Genomic DNA, 18,045 nt, shown 5'->3' on the forward strand with positions numbered 1-18,045 from the left:
CCGGCTGGCCCTGCGCCCTCTCCTGCCCCTGGCGCGCGCTGGCAGTCGGGCTGTAGCGCAGACGGTTCCCTGACTTTCTAGGGTCGTCCACCCGTGTTCCCGAGCATCCGCGAGCGTCTCTCCCGGCAGCAAAGGCAGGAGCAGGGCCACGAAGGGGGGAGCTAGGTCGTGCAGAGGCAAAGGGGTTGTAAGAGGAGGTCCCTGCCGCTGGCACCTGGGCGGGAAGTCGGAGCCCCGGACGAGGGGCTTGGGCCAGAGGAGACCCCGCCGGCGTCCTGGGGGACGACCAGCCGCGGAGGGCGAGGCTGTTGCGCGAAGATTCAGGGCATTCCGCCCAGACCCTGGGTGCTGTCGGGTTCTCGGGGGTCCCCTCGGAGGTCCGGTCATTTGGCTTGGGTATTTCGCAGCTTTCCCATCGCCATCCAGCTCCTCGAAGCCAGCGGGATTGAGAAACGGCTTCAGCCAAATGTTCTCTTCCTTCTGAGAGAGGGACCAAGCGGGTCAGCCAGAGGGGACTCGAGAGGGATGGCCCGGCCCTCGGGGCGTGGAAGGAGAAGTTGAAGGGGGTGGTGGGAGCGGGAAGCGCCCTCCTTGGCTCTCAAATGCCTCCTGTGTTTCCATCTCTGCTGAGTGAGCTTGGCGGCGCTGACTACCTGGGAGGAGGGACGGACGCAGCTCCGTCTCAGACCATGCCGCCTCCATGTGGCTGCTGACGGGGACCCAGGAGGGAACCGGCTTGGGGCGCGGCTTCGACCTCCTTCCTCCCCGCCTCCCAGGCGCTGGGGCTGGGGATGTGGAGACGTGAGGGGACCCGCGGCTGCCCCGGGTACTCCAGGACTCCATCAGGCGCCCGCGCGTTCCTCCGCACCTGGGGCGAAAGAGACCCGGGCGGGGCTCCGTGGTGGGCGGACTGGCGGGCGAAGATCAGAGCCGGACCCCCAGCCTCGCTATGGGGCACAACGGCAGCTGGATCTCCCGAAACGCCAGCGAGCAGCGCAACGCGTCCGGAGCCGAGGCCGGGGACACCAACCGCAGCGCGCTCGCGGAGTTGGGCGAGGTGCAGCTGTACCGCCAGTTCACCACGACTGTGCAGGTCGTCATCTTCATAGGCTCGCTGCTCGGTAAGCCACCCGCGGGGGTGCCTCCCGGGTGGGCTTCCCTGAGCGCACAGGATCCGAGAGGGCACGCGATCGGGGGTCGCCGGAGCCGCCGTGGGTTTCGGAGTGCCTGGCAAAGTGGAGATAGCGGGGTTTAAGAATGCCCGGGGAACTGCAGGGAAGTTAGGCAGGGACGGTCGACTCCGGCTCCCAAGCTGGAGGCAGAAGAGTTCGGGTAGGGCTTTATCCCGGCCCGAGGACCGAGCCTGGTGCGGGCGGAGGTCCGCCTCCCACTGCGGCTCTTGCGGAACATAGCCCTGTGTCCATCATGCCGGGTGGGCGCGGTGGCCCGAGCTCTTGTTTACAAACAGTGAGGAGCAAAGATTGTTTTGTTACTGACGACTGATGTGTTTTGCACTATCATCTATATTACCTCTATACAAAATTATTGTGAAAGAGGCCTTATTTTGTTCGCGTTTTACGGCTGGTTCCTTCAGAACACCGACCTGCTTGCTGATAGATAATCCTGTGGAGTTAAACTCTGTGTTGCCTTCCGATATTTTTTAGAAACCCCAAACAAATCCCAGGTTATTTTTCTACCTGTTTTTTGTTTGAAGCATAAAATAAAGACAGGATAAAAACCTCAGAACACTGCTGACAGATTTAGGTATACTTGTTCAACCAACTGAAATGAGTGGCTAGTAAAAACGTTTGTCCACTAGCATGAGAATTACCTGTACTCCTGGTAGTTACTCTTTAAATGATCAATGATAACAATATTCATTTCTCTTGAGGTTAGTTGAACATGTTGCATATTATTTGTACATATGTGACTTCCCTTCAAATGTAAATTTTGTGATGTGGCATTTAAAAGATGTAAAAAGATGTGATTATGTGTGCTGTTATGGCCAACAGCAGTCTTAAAGTTTCAAAGTAGGAATAGATTACTTTTTTGCAGACACCTGTGTATTTCCATGGAAACCCAGATAAGTGACATCAAAAAGACTGTGGAAGAATTTTAAATGTTTGGAATTTCCCTTCATAATTTCTCTAATTATCATCCTGTCCTATTCGATCATAATATTATCTTCCACGTTTTGTCATAAGGGTATTTTCAGGATTAGACATCAGTTTGGCTATGTCTGTGTGTGTGTGTGTGTGTGTGTGTGATGTGTTGTTATGAGAATTATAAATGCACATTAACAAAGCAAAAGCTTGTGTATACCAGATATTTTCCATATTCATTTAACAAAGAACAAATACTGAACACCTATTAGGTACCATGCACAATGAATTGTAGAGTATTGGGAGTTAAATTTTAGGGTTGTCACATTTACTTAAAGTGTAGATTATTGGGGAGGCAGTAGAAATGGCTGCATTTTTATTTCTGCAGGGATATACCTATATATATCTAAAACATATATGTATAAAACATTTATATCTCTCTATATATTTTTATTTTGTTTTCTTTTCCCCATTGGTAACTTTAACCATGAAGAAAGACGGTGTTGGGAGAAATTTTCCCATAGTTTGACGCCAAAATTTTGAGTACTATTGAAATAGAAAACAGCATGTATGTAAAGGGCACAACAGAGTGCACACTAAATAAATGTTAGTTTTGCTTCTAGTTACTTTCTATTTTTGTANATGTGTTATGAGAATTATAAATGCACATTAACAAAGCAAAAGCTTGTGTATACCAGATATTTTCCATATTCATTTAACAAAGAACAAATACTGAACACCTATTAGGTACCATGCACAATGAATTGTAGAGTATTGGGAGTTAAATTTTAGGGTTGTCACATTTACTTAAAGTGTAGATTATTGGGGAGGCAGTAGAAATGGCTGCATTTTTATTTCTGCAGGGATATACCTATATATATCTAAAACATATATGTATAAAACATTTATATCTCTCTATATATTTTTATTTTGTTTTGTTTTCCCCATTGGTAACTTTAACCATGAAGAAAGACGGTGTTGGGAGAAATTTTCCCATAGTTTGACGCCAAAATTTTGAGTACTATTGAAATAGAAAACAGCATGTATGTAAAGGGCACAACAGAGTGCACACTAAATAAATGTTAGTTTTGCTTCTAGTTACTTTCTATTTTTGTAAATTACACTGGATTCAGAAATCCTAGGTAAATCTGCCCTTATAGCGACTCTGTTTTTCCACAGCACTTTTTTTTTGAGAGAGAGTTTTTTGTTTTGTTCTGTTTTTGTTTTTGAGAGAGAGACAGAGAGAGACAGAGAGGCAGAGGGGAGGGAGGGAGAATCTTAAGCAGGCTTCGTGCCCAGCACATACCCAGACAACCCATGAGATCATGACCTGGGCAGAAATCAAGAACTGATTGTGGAACCTGCTGAGCCGTCCAGGTGTGCCCTGCCCCTACAGCACTTAAACTGACATGCAAGAACAGTTTTTGTGGATTTCTCCCAAGAAGAGACTGATTTTCCCCTTGATCTTTAGTTATGCCTGGCTTGGCCAAGGAGGACATATTTTTCCTCTTCCATGTTACTTGGCCCTCCTAAGAGAGAATTCCATTTATTCCTTTTTATTTTCAGAAAAAGTATAAATATGGTTCAATTTATTTAAGTCACAAGTCAGAGAACTTGTCCAGTGAAAGGCAGTTCAGCGTCCCTTAAAAGTTTAGCCAAATTGTAACATTGCCTTGTGTACTTCCTATTTACGGGTATTCTTAATTCATTGTTCTCTGAGGATTTGACCTGTGTAAACATACACATGTAATTGAATCCTCAAGGTAATGCCAGGGTTTAAGTTGCAAAGCCATGTACAGTCAGTTGCAGGGCAAGTCAACTTGGGAAGCATAGTTTCATAAAGTGCCTCTCTCAAAAAATAGAGCAAAATCATAGATTAGGAATAAAAGGAAAGAATTTATCATGGAAGAATCTGTAAGACTGAAAAGTAAATGGAGGATGGAATAGTATCTTGAATAGCATGAGATGCTTATTTAATCTTTTTTTCATTGTCCCCAGAGACAAAATGAGTTTTCCTTTTATTTTCCCCCTTTAATCAAATTCAAACTTCCTTCCTAGATTGCCTAAATAGATTTTTTTTTCATTAGAATTTTCAGAGGCCCACTGTTACATGAAAATAATTCCTTTGTACTATTGATGTCTTGGAGTCTTTTTTGGAAACTTTTTTGCTCTGTATGAGGAAAAAACCCAATTTGGAATCACTTTGTATTCCAGCCATAAGGAAGATTAATTGCTTTTTGAAAATGAATTCAGTAATTGTATATGATATTCTTTCAAATAATGTCTTTTGAGGGTTTGTGTAAACTAGTGTTTCTCTGCCTTTTTTATGCAACATCTTGGGATATCTTCTGATGTGCTGTGGGTCTTGAAAGAGTCCAATTACTTAGATCCCCTTTAGTAAATATAAGCACACAACACTTTTAGTATTGAACAGGGTAAAATCAAAGACTCAAAGATTTGGAATCACCATTTGCAGTAAGTGTTTTGGATTTGACTCCTCAGAGTTGATTTTTCTTTCCCCTTTTCCACTCTTGGGATTCACAGTCCAAGTGTGTGGAAAGCTGAGCCGCTGGTGCTTTTACTTGACAAAAGTCAATGGCTCTTAACTAGCCTGTTACCTCGAGGCACCTCCTGTACAAATTGGAGGCATCTGTGCTTGTCATCATGGGAGGCAGAAGATTTTTATAAATGACTTTGCTCTTAAAGAGAATGAGCATTGTTGGGGCGCCTGGGTGGCTTAGTCGGTTGAGCGTCGACTTTCGCTTAGGTCATGATCTCGCGGTTCGTGGGTTCGAGCCCCGCGTCGGGCTCTGTGCTGACTGCCAGCTCAGAGCCTGGAGCCTGTTTCAGTCTGTGACTCCCTCTCTCTCTGACCCTCCCCTGCTCACGCTGTCTCTCTCTCTCTCTCCTAGAAATAAATAAAAATATTTAAAAAAAAAAATAGAATGAGCATTGTGGACAATAGCCAACAAGCTATCTCCTTTCTTACTAATGGTCTATAGTATGAAATTGATGACCCTAAGTAAAGGTCCATCTTGTCGACAGTCTGATTCCTTGAGGTGCTTATTGAAGTATTGATTGCAAAGGAAATGTGGGGAACTGTCTTATTGAATTGATTTAACAGATGATCTGGATAAACACCATTTTTGCTCATGATTGTTTACAGTCTTGCAACAAAACCATATTGGGCACCAACAACGTTTATGGAACTGGTTTGACAGAGAAATACACTATTGTTTTTGATACTGGTTGAAATTAACCAGATAACAGCTGGCTAATTTTTGGAGTTCTTTAGTTAAATGTTTGATAGAAACAGTGTTAATACTAGTGTGTGCTTGTCAGTCATGATTATGCAGGATGATTTTTAGTTAACCATAATTATAGCCAATAATAACGTAATATCAACAGCATTATTCTGCTTGCTGTTTTGGTATTTGGTATGCCTGGAAACCCAGTAGACTAAATCAAGAATAAGATATCTTGGATTGACCTAAGAAGTTTGAAATGGTGAAGTCAGTAGTTGTCAGCCTGGGCAGGTGAACTCGTAATGTATTGACTCGAATTCTCTCACATTGTCTTTGATTTACATGTGATGTATGCGTTTTCACTCATTCTTTTATATGTAGGATGTTAGGTACAGAACATCAAGCTGACCTCCATCTGAATGAAACACTTTTGGTAATACTGTGCTTCTCCTTGCTAGGTCTTCAATGTATATCTTTCCACTTTTTAATTCTTCCTGGAAATTAAATTCTGTGAAAACTGAAAATAGTTTTATTGAGATAAGATTTCTGTACTACGCAATTCACCCAATTATAGTATATAATTCAGTGATTTTAAGTCTATTCACAGAGTTAAGCAGCCATCACCACTGTTGAATTCCAGAACTTTTTTTATCACCCCGAAAAGAAATCATGTACCCATTAGTAGTCACTTTCCATTTTCCCTCAAGACCCTGAGACCTAGGCAACCACTAGTCTACATTCTGTGTCGGTGGATTTGTTCTGGACATTTCATAAGTATGGAGTCATACTACTGTAAGTTCTTTGTAATCTGACTTCTTTCACTTAGCATCATGTTTTCAAGGTTTGTCTGTGTTGTAGTAAATACTTTATTCCTTTTCTGTTGCTGAATAGTGTTCCCTTTTATGGATATACCACCTTTTCTTCATCCATTCCTCCATTGATGGACATTTGGGTTGTTTTCACTTCTTGACTGTTATGAATAATGCTACTCTGAACATTTGTGTAGTTCTTGTGTGGACATAATCTTTTTAATTCTCTTGGGTATATGGCAAGAGTGAAATTTCTGGGTCATATGGTAATTCTCAGTTTATTCTTTGAGGAATTGCCAGACCCTTTTCCAAAGTGGCTACGTCATTTTACATTCCCACTGGCAGTGTATGAAAGTTCTAATTTTTCCACATCTTTGCCAACATTTGTTATTGCCTTTTTGATTATAGCCATGCTAGTGAGTATTAAGTGGTATCTCATTGTAGTTTTGATTTGCATTTTGTAGTAACGAGTGATGTTTCACATCGTTTCATGATCTTTTTGGCCATTTGCATATCTTCTTTGGGGAAATGTTCATTAAGATCTTTTGCCCATTTTTAAAAAAGGTTTATTTATTTAAGTCATCTCCACACCCAACATGGGGCTTGAACTCACAATCCTGAGCTCAAGAGTCATGCCCTCTTTTGACAGAACGAGTCAGGCACTCCTCTTTTGCCCATTTCTAAGTTGGGTTTTTTGTCTTTTTGTCTTGAGTTGTTAAGTGTTCTTTGTATATTCTGGACACTAGGTTCTTGTTGATACATGGTTTGCAAAAGTTTTGTCTTATTCTGTGGATTGTCCTTTCATTTTATTTTTGGTTTCCTTTGAATAAAAGTTTTATATTTTGATGAAGTCCAACTTATCTAATTTTTTTTCTTAATTGTATATTTTAGAGAGAGAGAGAGAAAGAGGGAGCAGGGGAGAGGGGCAGAAGGAGAGAGAGAATCCCAAGCAGGCTCCACGCTTGTCTTCTATTTCATTCAGCACTTCTAGGTCTTCATAGCAGTCTTCCAAGTTCTGTCACTTTGCCAGAATCTGAGGTTGTAGGATTAGCAGAACGCAATGAAAGCAGAAGGTGGAGCGATTGCTAGACAGGATTCTAGGAGATAATGTAACCAAAACTTAGGTCATGGTAAAGTGGGGTGGTGGCATCTGGTCAGAGGAGGAATACCTTGGAAGATTAAGGAGAATAAGTTGGTAAGTGGAGTGAGGGAAAGGGAACTCAAGAAAGTTTAGTCTAAAAAACATTAAGAATGTGTTTATCTGTTTATATATTGCCAATATCATTTTGACCTTTGATCATATTTTACTGTAGTTTCATATGGTTCAAACTAATAGTTTTTTTTTTTTAAAGCGAATGTTTGTGTTGAAATAAGTTAGGGTTAATAGTAGCATATTTTATTTATTTTTTAAATATAGTTTATTGTCAAGTTGGTTTCCACATAACACCCAGTGCTCATCCCAATAAGTGTCCTCCTCAATGCCCATCACCCATGTGCCCCTCTCCCCCACCCCCCATCAACCCTCAGTTTGTTCTCACTATTTAAGAGTCTCTTATGGTTTGCCTCCCTCATTTTCTGTAACTAACTTTTTTCCCCTTACCCTCCCCCATTGTCTTCTGTTAAGTTTCTCCTGATCCACATATGAGTGAAAACATATGGTACCTGTCTTTCTCTGCCTGACTTATTTCACTTAGCATAATACCCTCGAGTTCCATCCACATTGAATAGTAGCATATTTTAAAACAATTATTTAGGAAAGAACTACCTGATGACAGAATTTTGGACTATTAATGATACATAGATTTGCACTGGGTATGGAGAAAGGGGCTCCCTGTCTTTTATTTTTTAATTTTTTAATGTTTATTTTATTTTTTTGAGAAGGAGGGAGACAGAGCATGAGCCAGGGGAGGGGCAGAGAGAGGAGACACAGAATCTAAAGCAGGCTCCAGGCTCTGAGCTGACAGCAGCAAGCCCAACATGGTGCTGGTACTTAGGAACCATGAGATCATGACTTGAGCTGAAGTCAGATGCTTAACTGACCCACCCAGGTGCCCTCACCCCCCTTTTTAAAAAAGTTTATTTATTTATTTTGAGAGACAAAGAGCACATGTTGGGGGAGGGGCAGAGAGAGAGAGAGAGAGAGGGAGAGAGAGAATCCCAGGCAGGCTCCGCGCTGTCAACACACAGACCATTGTGGGGCTAGAACGCGTGAAACTGCGAGATCATGACCTAAGCTGAAACCAAGAGTTGGATGCTTAACTGACTGAGCCACCCAGGCACCCCAGAAGGCCCCTGTCTTTTGAGGGTACCCAGAGGGGATAAAGCAGTCTCAGGTGAAATGGGATATTTAGAAGATTTTATTTTTAAGTAATTTGCATACACTGCATGGGGCTGAACACACAACCAGAGATCAAAGTCACATGCTCTACTGATTAAGCAGTCAGGTGCCTGGGACTCCAGCGATATTTTGGTTGGTATCCACAGTTCTGAGGAATCCTGGGAAACAGTTTTTGTTTGTTTGTATGTATATATGTATTTAGAGAGAATAAGAGAAAGCACAAGCAGGGGAAGGGCAGAAAGAAGGAGAGACAAAATCCCATGCAGGTTCCGTACCATCAGCGCATAGCCAGATGTGGCATTTGAACTCATGAACTGTGAGATCATGTCCTGAGTCCAGATCAAGAGTTGGTCCCACTCAGGCTCAACCCATTGCACCACCCAGGCGCCCCGGAAAATAGTTTTTTCTGGCCTGCAGTGAAATTTTGCTTCATCAGATCTGAGACACTCTGAAAAACTTTCAGATTAATCCACAAATATGTAGGCACCTTAGCACTTTAAATAAATTTCTAACAATGGTTTTATTAAAAGTTTTGGACTTTTATTAAAAAAATATTTCTGGGGCGCCTTGGGGGCTCAGTCAATTAAGCATCCAACTCTTGGTTTCAACTCAGTCAACTCACTATTAGTGAGTTCAAGTCCCGGGTGGGCTCACACTGTCGGCACAGAGCCTGCTTGGAATTCTCTCTCCTCTTTCTACCTCTGCCCTTTGCATGCGTCCTCTCTCTCTCTCAGAATAAATAAATTAAATAAAAAAATGTTCACATATATTTGAATCTCCTCGGATGCCTCTCCTCATTCCGTTCTCTCCCATATCTTCCAGAGCTGATGGCTACACTGAATTAGTAGTCCAGTTTAAATTAGTGTCCAGTTTAAACTCCCTTCCTGTCTGTGTCCTGTTGGTGCTGCCTGTCACCGGCCTGTGATCGCGAAGTGTTTCGCCAGTGATGATTAGTCAGTGCCTATTGCGTGGACCCATGACTCCGTATGCAGTGTTGATTTACAAATAATGGTCTCATCCTGGAAGACTACATGTGGGCAGTTTAGGAAAGAGGGTCTTTATTTTTCATTTCTTTTTAATTTTTTAACATTTTTTATTTATTATTTCTGAGAGACAGAGACAGCATGAGCAGAGGAGAGTCAGAGAGAGAGGGAGACACAGAATCTGAAGCAGGCTCCAGGCTCTGAGCTAGCTGTCAGCACAGAGCCCGACATGGGGCTCGAACCCATGAGCTGTGAAATCATGACCTGAGCCGAAGTCGGATGCCCAACCGAATGAGCCACCCAGGCACCCCGGAAAGAGGGTCTTTAATGAGGAAAGGCAAAGAAGGTTTTGCTAATATGAGATGGGTGTCTCCTGTGCAATGCAGGTACCCTTGACTTAATCAGCTAATGTGGTAACTACCAGTCAAGAATATTCCTTTTGCCTTACATTTACAGTGGGTTTTGCAGTGTATAGCATATACTACATTGTTACGTTCAGTCATGATAACCTTATGAAATAGTATAGGGACTTAGAAAAAAATTTTTTTGACATTTATTTATTTTTGAGAGACAGAGAGACAAAGTGTGAGCAGGGGAGGGACAGAGAGAGATGGAGACACAGAATCTGAAGCAGGCTCCAGGCTCTGAGCTGTCAGTACAGAGCCCCATGCCGGGCTCAAACTCATAAGCTGCGAGATTATGAACTGAGGTGAAGTCAGCCGCGTAACCAACTGAGCTACAAAGGCACCCCAGTTTAGAGACATTTTCTGTTTTTGTTTTCTCAATACATTTCTTTCCCCACATAGCACTGCCCTCCCTCTATAACATGCGCAAGTCTATGAGTGAGCCTCCCTTCCAGTATTCGTTAGGGATTTTAGTTGCAAACAACAGAGCCTATTGTCAAAAGAAGACACAGCTAGAAAAGCATTCAGTAAAGAGAAATATTTTACCTGCAAAGCTGACTTTCAAGGAGAAGGACTGTTGCCAATTGAAATGTACAAGAGATATTTTAAAGAAAGCAACCACAAGATTACCATGTTTACAGTTACTGTGTTGGCTGTGGGGGGAAAAAGTAGTTACCTTACATGAGTGTGACAACCTCAACGATTGTGTATCGTGTCATGTCATGGCTTCAAATATCAGCATCGCAGAAGTCAATACAGTTGTGAATCGGTAAAGTTGTTTTTATTAGGAGTCAGTGACACAGGAAAATCTCAAGATTTCATTTGTTTTGTGGACCAGAACTAGACAGTGGATCCTGAGCCTTTTAATGTTTTTACTTTGGGGAAGGAAACGGGGCTCAGGGAGCAAGTGTTTGCTTTCTCATGGTGGGACATGATGTGCTCATTTTTGCATCATGCAGCAGGGCAAAGTGTTTTGCTTCTACATCAAACTAGCCAGTTTATGAAGAAAGAAATTTATTACAGGATATTAGGTTGCTTTCAGAATTTATGAGAGTCTGGGAACCAGCGACACTCAAGAAATATGCACAGTCATATCACTGGTTCTAACAGAAATGATGACGCTGTTGTCATATACTACCAATGAAGAGGGATTAGACTCTAGAACCCTAGGGCACAGCTGGCCCAGATCTACAACCAAAGCATCTTTTTTTTTTTTTTTTAAAATATTTACAAGAACCTGATCATTGCACCCAGCCACCACCTCACATAAATCATATCTGCTTGGGAACATCTTCTGGACAGAATATAGATCACAAGCCTGCACCGTGACTGCAAGGCTGTCTGAAAAGTAGTATTTTTAGCTTTCCAGCCTTTCTAGCAGAGGGTAGCAGCTGGCTGAAAGATGATGGAATGAATATTTAGTGAATCAAACTAATATCTGCCGCTTTGTACTTCATGTGGTTCCTTATGTGACTATCCTTCCCAGTGCTCAGTGGACCCTCCCACCCTGGGAGACAGGGCTGGGTACCTAATCCAGGCCTTGCCGGTCCCAGGATCCTATTTTCCTTTCCTCACTGATTAGTTCAGGGACGGTCATGCGATCCAAGCTTGGTCAGAGGACTTGACGTTAGAGATGCTGGTAGAAAACCCTTCTTTTTCCAAAGGGGCTGTTAAGCAGGGATAAAGGAAGCTAGGAACTGTCTGCTTTGGAGGGGTTGAGGGCAGAGAGACAAGCAGACATGAGGGTGAGAGAAGAGAGGGGGAGGAGGAGGGAGAGAGGATGAGAGAGAAGCCATCCTCATGGCGCTGTGGGAGGCCCTGGAAGTGCTGAGCTTGTATTTCCCAATTACACGAATGAAAAAACCCAGTCTCTCTCTCTCTTTTTTTTTTGCTTAAACTTCTATGACATAGGTTCCTGTCACACACAATAAAAATATCCTGATATCTATATCCATACTATATATCTATATATAGCATATCTATATATCTATATAGTCTTTTTCTCACCATGCATATCTGTCATTTGGGTAAAGAGATTCAGAGGGATGGTGACTTGCTCATTAGCACACCCCCAGCCAGGCAGGGCCTGGTGCAATGGAAGTCTGATGCCCAGGAAGGAAGAGTTAGTGAAACCCGGGTCTCTGAGAATTGAGCAGGAGCAGGACGTAAGTCTGGTTTTGTAAGCGGTCAGCAGTGGAAGGCTGTATTCAGGTCCAGGAGAATAAAGGAGACTGAAAGCCATGGGGTGTCAAAGCCCATGTGTGTAGAGGCAGAAACCCAGACATTTTACTGGACCAGGAAATACTGTGGCAACTGTTCCTAATCAGCATTTAGCCTCATTCTTTGTCTCTCTCTGTTAAACATCTTTACAGAAAAAAATCAACAGTTACTTACATGTCGTTATTGGTAGTTAACTGATACAAAAACCTAGTAGCAAGAAAAAAAATCTAGCTGTGGTAGAAGAGGGAAATGTTGCCCTTGTTAGATGTGGCCCCCCAGGAGGTGATGAGCTCAAGTCTCTGGGTTATGAACTGGCTTCTGCTTTCCTGAGTTGTTTCTGAGGGACTTGGGAAGGTCATGCCGCAAGGCTATGGGTGAGTACTGGGAACAACCCTCACCGGTCACTTTCAGGGTGTGGACGAAGTCCTGGACATCTGGTAGATCCATGGTTGAGGGAATAAGCTGCTCTACATTTTCTGCTTCAAATTCACCATGGCCAGCGTCTAGCTGTCAGGACTGTCCAAGCAGAATCCTTCTGTGGGGGTGAAATGCATATCCTCAGCGGACCCAAGTCCAGGGCATGGAGGGGAGAACAAGGGCTTCGCTAACATTTGGAGGGACAGCAGGTCTCTTGATCGGAAATTCACAAAGACGGGAGTGATAGCCTGATCTAAGAGTGAGTCTATGAAATAAGACAGGCAGCATTTTGAACGAGGCAGCATAATGTGTATGGGGATGTCACTCTTTTTAAAAGCTTTTGGATCCGAGACAAAGTCAAAATTATTACTTGAAGCAGCTCAGGCATGACCCAGCCTGTGGGAGAGTGGCTGAGAGACACTGTCATCAGGGAGCTACAGGTGGGATTTGGCAGTTTATACTGAGACAGATGGCTCCTAACTGTGTGAGGTCAGAGTGGGGCCTGTGAGTTTCTACCAACTGTTCTGGAAACACTCTTTCCTTCTCTCTATCCAGGGAGCTCAGTGGACGGATGGGAACATTCAATAAGTCTGAAAACAACAGGGCATTTTCACTCAGCCAAGTGTTTTGGGTTGAATTATGTGCCCCTTCCCACCAGAGAGAGAGAGAGAGAGAGAGAGAGAGAGAGAGAGATGTAAAAGTCCTAGCCTCTGGTACCTCAGAACGTGACCATACTTATTTGGAAATAGGGCTGTTGTAGATGTCATTGCTTAAGATGAGATCATACTGGAGTGGGTCCAACATGACTAATGTCCTTATAAGAAGGCCACATTAAGACAGAGACACCCTATGTGCTGGAGAACACTGTGTGAAGAAGGCAGAGTTTGGAGTTGCATGGCCACCAAGCCAAGGAACACCAAAAAGTCCCTAGATGTGGGGGAGGGGCAGTGAGGGATCCCCTCCAGGTGTCAGGGAGCACGGCCCCACCAACATCTGGATTTCAGACTTCTCCCTTTTCTAATTGCAAGACAATACATTTCTGTGGCTTTAAGCCATCCTGTTTCTGGTCCTTTGTTCTGGTAGCCCTAATAAACTACCACGACACCACGGCAGTGAACAGATAGTAGGTTGAAAACCCTGATTGTTGCACAACTGAAGGCAGTGGGTTTTACAAAAGAGTCAGAGCACCTTCAGCTGATGGAATGTGAATCGGTAGCAGTGCATGCTGGTCATCAACTTGTTCCATCCACTTGTGCCTACACAGCTTTCAGCACCTTTAAAATTTTTTTTTTTTTAGGGAGGGAGACAAACCATGAGAGACTCTTGAATGCTGAGAACAAACTGAGGACTGATGGGGGTGGGGGGAGGTGGGTGATGGGCATGGAGGAGGGCACTTGTGGGGATGAGCACTGGGTGTTATAAGGGAACCAACTTGACAATAAACTATTTAAAAATTTTTTTTTTATTTTAAGCTAATCGTAGATTCATGTATGGTTTTAGAAGATAATACAGGAGTGCCATGTACCCTCTACCCAGGTTCCCGCAAGTACACGTGTGGTATGTGTGTATGCTGAGTACAGTATCACAACAAGGATATTGACATAACCCAGATACATCACTGTAAGGGTTCCTCTTGTTACCTTGTCATAACCACATCCACTTTCCTCTGGCTCCTACCCTCTTCGTAACTCTTGGCAACTCTTCTTAACTAATCTGATCTCCATTTCTATAATTTTGTCATTTCAAGAGCTTTACATAAATGGAATAATAATATAACACTTTGGGGTTATGTAAAAATAATAACACTTTGGGGATTAGTGTTTTCATCCAGTATTACTTCCCTGGAGATTCATCCACATTGTTGTGGATCCATGGTTTATTCCTTTTTATTTCATATAATTCATATAGTTTTCTCTATATGACCCTCTTGAGTCAAAGCATATGGGCAACTCCACAACTTTTCTGGTTATTCTTGTCACAAAACACTTTCTTTTTTAAATTTTTTATAGTTTATTTATTTTTGAGACAGAGAGAGACAAAGGATGAGTGGAACAGTGTCAGAGAGAGACACACACAGAATCTGAAACAGGCTCCAGACTCTGAGCTGTCAGCACAGAACCCGACATGGGGCTTGAACCCACGAACTGCGAGATCATGACCTGAGCCTAAGTCGGACTCTTAACCGACTGAGCCATCCAGGTGCCCCTCTTTTGATTTAGTACATAAGATGTGCAGTCTGATGAAAGAGGCGAAGCTCTAAACTTGATAGAAAATGAAAACTTCTCTCCTCCCCACATTCCCCAGTCTGGGCCTATTGCTTGGGAGAAGGTTGAAGCTGGACAAGAAGTCTGGTTGGCTTCCTTTTCCATCCTGAGCTCCTGGCCAAGGTTTCTTGACCCTCCAGGATTGATACTGAGGTGGGACTTGGTTGATGCAGGGGTGGAAGAGGGAGATGTAAGAGGGTCAGAAAAAGCCATAACGATGGATCCTGGTGTAAGTGGGTTCATACTCTGGACTGTTACTTGTTCCTTGATGGGGAGGTGCCCTCCCATATTCATAGTCGGTAGCTTACTCTGTCCTTCATTCCTTGGATGCTTCTGGACCCCCAGCTTCTCGCTGTTGAGGGCTATTTGCCTCTGCAGGTGACCCTCTTGGACAACCGATATGACCCCAGGCCATTGCTTTCATTTCCTTGGCCCGCATCTCGTACAAGGAACACATGTACACCTTTGGTCCTGATGAATTCTGGGAGTGCAGGCTGTCCCCTGTAGCTTTTTCTTTGAGCAGCTCATCAGCCTGTCTCTGGCCCTTTTCGTTTTTCAGAGAGGAACCAGTCATTAATTCTCTGTAAGCCCCAATTGCAGAGGACACATGTCAAAGCTGTCTGCATGGGCTTGTTGAACCTCCCTTACTTACTAGGCGTGGGGAAAGATGGGCAACCCCCTCCCTTCTCTTCTGAGTGGGTAGGACTTGGTGCCCACCCACAGCTCTCTGTCTATTCTTGTATACCCTCCAGGTGGGTGAGGGTTCAAGTATTATAACCATTTAACCATAACTTTGAAAAATATGCATCTTGATCTGACACCTTACTTTGGTATTTATTGTATCTTGATGCCTTAGTAAAATTTTCCAATTCCAGTGACTAGTATGTTAATTTAGAAAAACTTTTTTTTACTTAAAAATTATGGAGCAATTTTGCTCATACCTCTTTGACATCTGCAACTGTTTTTGTTGGGGAAACAGTTTGGAATCTTCTCATCCAGTTTTTCAGAGCCCATCACCATGACTTCTAAGCAATGTGAATGAGACATGGTGCTTTTTTCCCCTCCAACTCCTGCATGACATGGCCCCTGAAATTCTGGTTTCTTTGGGGCAGGAATGAGGAGTGATACTGTTGCCTTCTTTTTCACTTATTCCATCAGATGACTTTTTCAAGAAGCCCAAAGTAACATTGATTGAGGTATTTTCAGGTCACTGTGCCTTCAAATAAAATTCTGAATAAAGTAATTTATTACTTGTTCCAAATAAAGTAATTGAGCGAATGCCTTGTATTAAGAGCGATTTTGTATTTTCTGAGTGAGAATGTTTGAGGACACCTCTGCTTTGTGTTAGAGGGTATGAGATACTTACTCCTTGGTTCCCTGGGTATCCCTCTGTGCTCATTTGCACCTTTAATTACAGCTACATTTTGTTGGGGCTTCCTGGGCAGTTTCTTAGGGCAAGAAACACGTCTAGTGGCTGCTAAATGGAAAGGAAAGAATAGCTCTCTGAAGTCCACCTAAGTGTGAATTTAATTTCCAGGAACACAGAGTTCAAGCGAGACTCAAGCAGAGACAAAATAATCAAATTTTGGTTTTCAGACCTTCGCCCTGATTGATGAGAATAGCACCTTTTCCATTTGTCCCATTGTTTCTGTGGCTTTCTCTCAAGGCTGCAAATCTTTAGCAGTAATGGTTGTACAAAGTATCAGAAGCCCTAAAATGATGCCCATGTGAAGGTCAGGATTAGGGGCTAGAGATTAGGGGCTATTTCTCTGTGGGATGCTGTTATTGTTAAGAGTACACGGGAGTTTTCTCTGAAGAGCACCAAATCATTTTTCTGGTTAGTGACAAGTCAGTGGGCTCTAGCTGGTGAGGATCACACCAGGTGTTGAGGAAGGGTAGCTTCCAACCTGGCCCTTCTGTGGGTGGTGGGTTTACTACTGGTAAATCACTTTGCCTCTCTTTGTGATTGTAATTGTGAGGCAGAGATTCTTCAATCTACTGTGTATAAAGATCACTTGTTAAGAATACAGATTCTTGGGGCACCTGGGTGGCTCGGTTGAGCGTCTGACTTCAGCACAGGTCATGATCTCACAGTCTGTGAGTTCGAGCCCCGTGTCGGGCTCTGGATGACAGCTCTGGATGACAGGTCTGAAGCCTGCTTCGGATTCTGTGTCTCCCTCTCTCTCTGACCCTCTCCCCCTCATGCTCTGTCTCTGAAAAACGAATAAACCTTAAAAAAAATTTTTTTAAAATGCAGATTCCTGAGTTTCACCATCAGAAATTTTGTTTTGGTGGGTTTGACGTGGAATCTTGGTGTCTATATTTAATGAACACTTTCTGTGATTTTGATGCTGGTGTTTCACACTTACACATTGATCTAAGGGATCCCTGGCCAACTTCTTAGTCTGTGGGGATGACAGGTGGGCATCATACACACTCCCAGGTTATACCCCAGGGAGTCAAGCAATGAGGGTAGATGTCAGGAGGGTGGAAGGGAGAAGACTAGATATTTAAGGTAAGTGCTAAAATGATTAGAAGACATTTACCCCCGACTTCTAGGGGAGTAATAACATTGCCTTCAGACTTATTCTTGCAAAGAAAGTTGTTGGGGTGGAAGGAGGAATTTAACTTTGGTGTTATTGGTACAAGTTCTACCCATCTTTTAATGGCTAGTGTTGCTTAAGGTCTGAAGGTACTATGGAAAAAATACAAACCCTAATTAGGAATAGGCCAAGCCTTTTCTCAGATCAGACTTAAAGGGACTTACAGTTTTATGAATGAGGTAATCTCATTTCCTAATTCTTCTCCTGTTAACTGGGGGATGGATCTCAATATATATCCTATAGGTAATAATGGAATTATTTATTTAAAAAGGTAAGAGGGAGGTTTCTGACAGTTGCCTTTTGAGACAGACACTTTTGTAAAAGCCATGGAGGGGTTGTGTGACTCCTCTTTAGGTGCTTGTTCTCTATCTCTCAACCTAATGTTTCATTACGAGGTTCAGCAGGAACACTTGGCTGTTGGAAAGAAACAGGAGTGAACTGTCTGGAACTACATAAATTGGAAAACAATCATCCTACTTGTTCTATGCATAACTCAAAGCATTTTTTCAGAATTTTCATTGGGGTTGAAATAAAAAATGTAGACAGTATGCACCATCTCACGCACCATCTCATGGGGACTTGTCATATTCACCCTTAGTGTCTTGGGCTCTTTTTGCTTTCAGCCATTTTGGTGGTGCTGTGCTCTACCTTCTTCTGGGA

The 18,045-nt window shown here is 43.1% G+C and overlaps 1 protein-coding gene across 1 annotated transcript in view; it reads left to right on the top strand.

The window, feature by feature from the left end:
- Positions 1-949: 949 nt before the first annotated feature.
- The window catches only part of GPR176 (G protein-coupled receptor 176), a 117,290-nt gene continuing 100,194 nt past the window's right edge, over positions 950-18,045 (top strand). Inside the window, exon 1 of the mRNA XM_077764348.1 lies at positions 950-1,121. Coding sequence (XP_077620474.1) covers positions 950-1,121 — 172 coding nt within the window. The remainder of the gene's footprint in view (positions 1,122-18,045) is intronic.

Source organism: Crocuta crocuta, unplaced genomic scaffold, assembly GCF_008692635.1.
Source record: "Crocuta crocuta isolate KB4526 unplaced genomic scaffold, BGI_CrCroc_1.0 scaffold102, whole genome shotgun sequence".
Classification (NCBI taxonomy): Eukaryota; Metazoa; Chordata; class Mammalia; order Carnivora; family Hyaenidae; genus Crocuta; species Crocuta crocuta.